Source organism: Scyliorhinus canicula, chromosome 4, assembly GCF_902713615.1.
Source record: "Scyliorhinus canicula chromosome 4, sScyCan1.1, whole genome shotgun sequence".
Taxonomy (NCBI): Eukaryota; Metazoa; Chordata; class Chondrichthyes; order Carcharhiniformes; family Scyliorhinidae; genus Scyliorhinus; species Scyliorhinus canicula.
Window position 1 is genome coordinate 105,220,040 of NC_052149.1, and position 8,304 is coordinate 105,228,343.

Below are 8,304 nucleotides of genomic sequence, written 5' to 3' on the forward strand. Positions count from 1 at the left end.
TATTCCTTTCCATGCTCCCGAACTTCTTAACGCGATGGCCAACGGCTCAATCGCAAGCGCAAACAGCAGGGGGACAGAGGACATCCCTGCCTTGTCCCACGGTGGAGAGAAAAGTATCTCGAACTGATATTGTTCGTGCGGACACTCTCCCTCGGCTCCTTATACAGTAGCTTTACCCAGTTCACAAATCTTGGTGCAATCCCAAACCGCTCCAGCACTGCCATCAGGCACCTCCATTCTACCCGATCAAACGCCTTCTCGGCATCCAAAGCCACAACCACCTCTGTTTCCTTCCCTTCCGCCGGCGCCATAACGACGTTCAAAACCCTCCTAATATTCGAAAACAGCTGCCTCCCTTTCATGAACCCCATTTGATCCTCACCTAACTCCTTCGGGAGTCACTCCTGCAGCCTACCCGCCAGTACCTTTGCCAATACTTTTGCGTCCACATTCAGAAGTGATATGGGCCTATACGACCCACACTCCGTCAGATCCTTGGCCGGGATTCTCCCCTAACCGGCGGGGCGGGGGGTCCCGGCGTGTTGGAGTGGCGTGAACCACTCCGGTGTCGGGCCGCCCCAAAGGTGCAGAAGTCTCCGCACCTTTAGGGGCCAAGCCCTCACATTGAGGGGCTAGGCACGCACCGGAGTGGTTTCCGCTCCGCCGGCTGGCGTGAACGGCCTTTGGCGCCACGCCAGCCGGGGCCGTAAAGACTTTGCCGGCCGGCGTAAGTCCGCGCATGCGCCAGAGCGTCAGCTGCTGCTGACTTCATCCCGGTGCATGCGCAGGGGAGGGGGTCTCTTCCGCCTCCGCCATGGTGAAGACCACGGTGAAGGCAGAAGAAAAAGAGTGCCCCCACGGCACAGGCCTGCCTGCTGATCGGTGGGCCCTGATCGTGGGCCAGACCACCTTGGGGGCACCACCTGGTGTCAGATCGCCCCGCGCCCCCCCCCAGGACCCTGGCGCCCGCCCGCGCCACCTGCTCCCACCGGTAAGGTAGGTGGTTTAATCCACGCCGGTGGGAGAGGGTTGACAGTGGCGGGACTTTGGCCCATCGCGGGCCGGAAAATTGCCACGGGGGGCCCGCTGACCGGTGCAGCGCGATTCCCGCCCCCGCCGAATCTCTGGTGGCGGAGAAATCGGGACACGGCGGGGGCGGGATTGACGCCGGCCCCGGGCGGTTCTCCGACCCGGCGGGGGGGTCGGAGAATCCCGCCCCTTATCTTTTTTAAGCAACAGTGAAATCGATGCCTGCCCCAAGGTTTGTGGCAGCACTCTCTTCCCTATCGCCTCTTCAAACAGTCCTCAGGCTCTTTAAACACTATATTCAACTGATGAGGTAAAAGCATGACCACTACCACCTCAAAGGCCAATGAGGGCGGAAGCTGCATGGGAACACTACCAACCGTCAACTCTCCTCTCAGTCACATGCCATCCTCGTTTGTAACTATATCACTGCCCCTTCATCATCGCAGGGTCAAAATCCTGAAAATCCCTTTCAGTAGCACTGCCGCTGTGCCTATGCTTGAAGGACCTGAGCGGTTCATGGAGGCATGTCAATATCATCTTCACAAAGGAAATTGTGGGTGGACAATGAAATGCTGGCTTCCAGCGATGCCCACAACCCATGAATGCATAATAAAAATTGTTCTGTCCAATACTTATTCCTGAATCAACACCAGTAAAACAGATTATCAGGCCGTTTATTTCATTGCAGTATGTGGGACTTGCACAATGACCCATTGGTTTAGCACACTGGGCTAAATTGCTGGCTTTTAAAGCAGACCAAGGCAGGCCAGCAGCACGGTTCAATTCCCGTACCAGCCTCCCTGGACAGGCGCCAGAATGTGGTGACTAGGGGCTTTTCACAGTAACTTCATTTGAAGCCTACTTGTGACAACAAGCGATTTTCATTTTCAACAAGAAAGCACCTCATTGGTAGTGAAGTTTCTTGTGATATCTTGAGATCCTGAAATAAATGTAAGCTTGCATCAAGGAGCCCCAGCAAAACTGAAGTCAACGGATATCAAAAAGAAAATTCTCCACTGATTGGAATCATCATACCTAGCACAAATAAAGATGGTTGTGGTTGTTGGAAGTCAATCATTTCAGTCTCAAGACATCGCTGAAGATGTTCCTCAGGATAGCGTCCTAGGCCCAACCATCTTTAGCTGCTTCATCATTGTCCTTCCCTCCATCATAAGATCAGAAGTGAGGATGTTTGCCAAAGATTGCACAATGTTCAGTACCATTCGTGACTCCTCAGATACTGATGCAGTCTATTTCCAAATGCAGCGAGATCTGGACAATATTCAGGTTTGGGGTAAGTAGCAAGTAACATGCGTACCATACTACTGCCAGGTAACGAGCATCTCCAACAAGAGAGTATCTAACCATTGCCCCTTGACAATCAAAGACATTACCATCGCTGAATCCTCCATCAACATCCTGGGGGTTACTATTGATCAGAGATTGAACTCACCAAATAAATACAGTTGACACAAGCACAGGTCAGAGGCTGGGAATCCTGCAGAGTAACTCACCTCCTGACTCCCCAAAACCTGTCCACCATTTACAAGACACAATTCAGGACTGTGATATTCTTCATTTGCCTGGATGAGTGCAACTCCAACAATGTTCAAGAAGCTCAACACCATCCAGGAAAAAGCAGCCAGCTTGATTGGCACTCTATCCACCACATTAAATATTCACTCCCTCCACTACTGACACACAGTGGCAGCAGAGTGTACCATCTGCTGGATGCACTGCAGCAACTCACCAAGGCTCCTTAGACAGCACCTCCAGAACCTGTGATCTCTATCGCATAAAAGAATAAGGGAACGTGATGCATGTTTCCCTCCAAGTCTCTCACTATCCTGGATGTTTGAGCTGAACTTCAAAACCTGTCCCTGCAATAGGCGAACCAGTGGATTACCTATCTCTTGGAGAGATTACTGAAGGAGAGTTCATCATATGCTGTAGGAAATATACAACTGTCACCTTGTCTTTTATGTAACTGAGCCATGCAACAGACCTAGATCGCAGTGCCTTCATTGTCATTGGGTCAAATACCGGCAACTCCCTTCTAAACAGCACTGTGGGTGTACCTACATCAAAGTGACTGCAGCAGTTCGAGAAGGCAGCTAACCACCACCTTCTCAAGATCAATTAGGGATGGGCATTAAATGCTGGTCTAGCCAGTGATGCCCACATCCCAAGAACAATTACATTTGAAGAAAGATGTTTTTCTTTCTTTTTAATTAATAATGTGCCGACTATGTTTGTTTACCTATTTGAAAAAATTGGTTGTTAACATTGAGGGGGACATTTCTTTTTTTGAATTAAAAGTTTTTTTTTAGTGTACCCAATTAATTTTTTCCAATTAAGGGGCAATTTAGCGTGGCCAATTCACCTACCCTGCACATCTTTTATGGTTGTGGGGGTGAGACCCATGCGGACATGGAGAGAATGTGAAAATTTCACACGGACAGTGACCCGGGGCCAGGATTGAACTCGGGCCCTTGGTACTGTGAGGTAGCAGTGCCAACCACTGCGCCACCACGCTGCCCCAAAGTGGAATAATTCAAGAAAGTCACTATCATGGGTTACTGTAAATTTTTTATTGGTTTATTTTTTCTTTACCCAATTAATTTTTTCCAATTAAGGGGTAATTTAGCGTGGCCAATCCACCTGCTTTGCACATCTTTAGGTTGTGGGAGTGAAACCCACGCAAACACGGGGAGAATATGCGAACTCCACATGGACAGTGACCCAGAGCCGAGATCGAACCTGGGACCTCGGCGCTGTGAGGCTGCAGTGTTAACCACTGCACCACTGTGCTGCTCTGAGTTACTATTAATTAATTCACAGGAAGGGCAATTCATGAGGCACTCACCTCACACCAGGACATTTGGAGGCAGGAAGGGGGTAACGTTTGATAGCACAACACTCAGTCCACTGTGGGATATATTTTTTAAACTATCCTGCAGTGTCAAAGAGAGCGAGGAATCAAACAGTAACTCCCCAATTAGAAGTGTTGTTGTGTCAGATTGGTCCATTTACATACCCCCCTCTGCTTCCCTCATCCAGCAAAGCCCTTTCCTGATAATGCGGTATTAAATGTGTGGTCAGGCTGCAAAGGACATGTTGAGCTCCGACATTTGAACTGCTACCTCCTGTGTGTATCAATATGATTTGCGACGTCTTATTGATGCGTCTAAAGCCACAAATGGCTTATGGCAGCGACTGCAAAACAGCTTAGGCACAAACCACAATGCTGTGTGATCTGACGATAAAACGCACACATTTTTCTGAAGTAACTCTTGGAAACGTTTGGTCGGCTGTTATCACACTTCAATCAAAAAGGGGTATGTGTCACACACGACTGGCTTATCACTATAAAAACCCAGCCTGGGCATTTCAGCAGAACTTCAAAGCCTGGTCTGTGATACGTGAGACAGTGGATTACTCCGCTCGTGGAAAGACTACCGAAGGGGAGATCACTGCACATCGTAGGAACTGCAGAACCGTGGGCTTGTCTTCTGTGTAACTGCACCATGCAACAGAACTATCTATATCCACAAGTGTTTATGGTGGATGGCAGTCAAAACCTCAATCCATATGTGCCTCCACCTGCCTGGGCACTGCCCACATTGAAGAAAAAGAGAAAACTGGATTGGAGGACTGTGGGCACCATTCTACTTCTGAACCTGGTTCTCCTAGCACTGGCGGGGCTGGCTCTAGGGACAGTCTACTTACTCGAGCTTCAAAAGGAGATCCAAGAAATGAAACAGGTACATCCCCACATTGAATAATGGAAGGTGGAGGTGGGAGAAATAAGCAATCGAGATCAGAATCTTCAAACTAATTTTTTTTCCCCCTTTTTAATCAGGATAATGGAGGCAAGGGTCCAGTTGCACACAAGATTATTGGTGAGTGTGAGATACTTTAATGCAAATATGCGATATTTCATAAGTAGGAGGTGAACATCCAGCATGTGTACTTCTATTGCCCCTTGGGACCCCTGACACACATCAGAGGGTTAATTTCATGCTTTAGGACGGGACCAGACAATCGTGAAATTCTGAAGAGAATGATAATATAAGAAAGACAATGCACAACAAGCATCAAACTGAATGGAAACTAACAGTGGCAATATGGGCAGCCGCATAGACACTGACTTTGATGTATTTTTGAATGGGTGGGAGTGTGGAAAATGCTGGTTTGATTTCACTTCTTGTAACCTGGCACTGGACCAAGATTCACAATTAGTGTCCTCTTACATTCAATTTGTTGATTCGGTCAAACTAACTGACTCGCAAAAGAAAGCTTACCAGTAAATGAGCTTGTGTTGGTTTGGACTATCATGTTCTAGGCTGCTCTGTCATTCATTGCTATGCATTCATTTTCTTGCCTCTTTTGATAGGAGCTCAAAACTTTACACAGCCACCCAAGGACCTCAGAATAGCAGCACACCTCACAGGTCAGTAACTCATAATCGTTATGTGGGAAGTGTCGATTAGATGAATAATGAAGGGAATGTGAAGGGGGGGGGGGGAAGGGGGGGAAGGAGATAGAAATGGGAATAAAGTCAAATGCGCAGAGAAGCAAAGATAGGTCAAACAAGGCGGCAAATCCAAATGGGAAGATGAGTAGTGGAGATGTGGGGTGGTGGGGGGTGGGGTTGGGGGCAGCATCAGGAGAAGGAAAGCAAAGCAGCTTTGACGGCCGCAAACCTGTAAAAATAAGGAGTAAAATATAGAGTAATTATTTGAAAGATCACCATGAATGGATTGAATCAGTGTTAGATTGAGCTGCTTGTCTAATAGTGGACACAGGCATTCAATCAGAATGCAGAAAACAAAAGGTATTCTCTTGTCCTTGGATTTGTGCAGCATGGAGCAACAGCAGTGCCCCCTGCACTCAGGAATTGTCTGAGGAAAGGTTACGGACTTTAGATTGGTTTGCACCAGGAGAGGGGCGACACCCTGGTGTCTGATTGGAAGTTTTCAAAATGATAAAGAGGGATTGATAAAGAGGTTCATCCAAACGTTGCATGTGAACCAAAACTTCAAGCACTGGGGGGCAGCATCATTTAAGAGTCAGAAAATTAACGTTTCACAGAAGAGAGAAGCAATCATACGGACCAAGCTGTAAGGGAAGGTCATTGAGCCTTATAAGAAAATCTGATTGAACGGGTAACTAGATATATTTCTGGTTAGTGTGTGAGGGGATTGAGGGATAATGGTGAGAAGGAAGTTGGACTAATCTCAACAAAGTATGCATGGATTTGTAGAACATTTCCTGTTCCTAGTCCTCTTACGTCTGAGGCTCTCCAAAATCAGACACCCATTCGACATAATTAAAATCAATAGGTGCAGTATTGCTAAGTTGCCACTAGATGTCACCAAAGCAATTAATAACTTGCTGTATATATATATATATATATATATTTACTATCATAGCATATCAGCTTGCCAACTCTTCTTAATCTTGATTTCTAGAATCTGCTATTAGACGTCTGAAAATTATAACTTTAGAAAGTCTGAACGCACTTGTTTTGCATCAATTTACATTTTAAGTATCAATTTTCTTTACATATGAGAGAAGATAAGGAATGTATGTGCTTGCTCACAAGTATAATGAAAACAATTCCCCATTAATTATAAAATAAATAGGATGTTAGTTTACCAGAAAGTTGGTTTTAATTTACTGGCCTGCGATTTAGTGGAACTGAAGATGCACAGCTTCCCCATCCATTGGAATTAGAAATTATGTTATATTTAAAATTCCATTCACTGTAACATAATAATCCTTACCAAGTATCTGCCTAAATAGACACATTGGTTTCAAGCATTCAATGCCTGTCATCCTGGTCACTCATGTAATAGAAGTATTCCAAGTAACACTTAAAGTTGAGCGTTCAGTGCACATTGTGTTTAGCCCACATTCTGTAGTTTGGGCCTGGAAGGCACTGTCTGGAAGCATGGTGGAGGCAGGTTCAATCAAGGCATTCAAGAGGATATTAAATGCTTATGGGTGGGATGTTCTGACCCCCCGCCCCCCACAGCATTGGATGGCGGTGAGGTTTTTCAGTCCCGCGCTGTCAACGGGCTTTTTTCGTTGTTGGCGGCAAGGGTTCGCCATCTGAAAGATCCTGTCAGTGGGAACGGCCAGAACATTTTGGTCTACCTGGATAGAATGGCATTAAGTCGTGATACTCATTTAGAGGGCCAGCACGGACACAATGGGCCAGATGGCCTCCTTCTGTGCCGTAACAATTCTGTAATTCTATGAAGTCTGGTTGTTTGTTAATCTTTATTTGCAATGATTTTATTGCAGGAGATTCAATCACCGCAGGTTCCAACCCACTCGTGTGGGATGATCAGAAAGGACATGCCTTTACCAGCGGCATCCTATACAAAGACAGAGGCCTAGTCATCAACAAAGCTGGAATTTTTTTTGTTTACTCCAAGATTTATTTCAGATCATACGTGTGTGACCGTAAGAACTTAGAGCACATTGTGTTCAAACGAACGGACCGTTATCGTAAAGAATTGATTCTAATGGAAGCCAAGAAAACAAACTATTGTTCTGGGAATGGATGGGCTACAAATAGTTATCAAGCGGGAATAATACACCTTTTGAAAGGTGAATCCATTTATGTCAATGTGTCAGATTCAAGGCTAGTTGACTTTGCTGAGTCCAAAACTTTCTTTGGATTGTATAAGCTTTAATTCACATTGCTAATTTATATATTATTGAAAAGCAGAAAGAACTCTATTTAAAAATAAATAAAAAGTACACTCATGTTCCTAGCACCACCATTTAAAATCTTTAGGTTTTGATTCATCCAAAGGTCTGGAATGTTATTTCCCAATTGGAAACAGACTTGGGAAGACGATGCACCTTGATATTCCTTTGCATTTTCCCAGGCGATAAAACTGTTCCCCTCCCCACTAACTCCCCCACCTTGGTACCTCCCCAGTGGCCCAGCCTGAGAACGAATATTTGCCCTGTGAGGTTAAATAGTGGGTGGACGAGGTACGGAGTGAAAAGAAATAGTAAATAGTTCCACAGATTCACACAATAATGCATTATGGTAGAATCATTGAATTTACAGTGCAAAAGGAGGCCATTCGGCCCATCGAATCTGCACCGGCCCTTGGAAAGAGCACCCTACCTAAGCCCACGCTTTCACCCTATCCGTAACCCAATTGCCCCACCTAACCTTTTTGGGCAATTTATCATGGCCAATCTACCTAACCTGCACATCTTTGGTCTGTGGGAGGAAACCAGAGCACC

At 46.0% G+C, this 8,304-nt stretch overlaps 1 protein-coding gene across 1 annotated transcript; it reads left to right on the forward strand.

The window, feature by feature from the left end:
• The first annotated feature begins 4,544 nt into the window (after positions 1-4,544).
• On the forward strand, positions 4,545-7,736 carry LOC119964151 (tumor necrosis factor ligand superfamily member 6-like). Its single transcript, XM_038793444.1, has 4 exons — positions 4,545-4,793; positions 4,892-4,931; positions 5,426-5,482; positions 7,342-7,736. Exons 1-4 carry the CDS (start codon positions 4,557-4,559, stop codon positions 7,734-7,736), a joined length of 729 nt encoding a protein of 242 aa, XP_038649372.1. The 5' UTR covers positions 4,545-4,556.
• Positions 7,737-8,304: the final 568 nt, after the last annotated feature.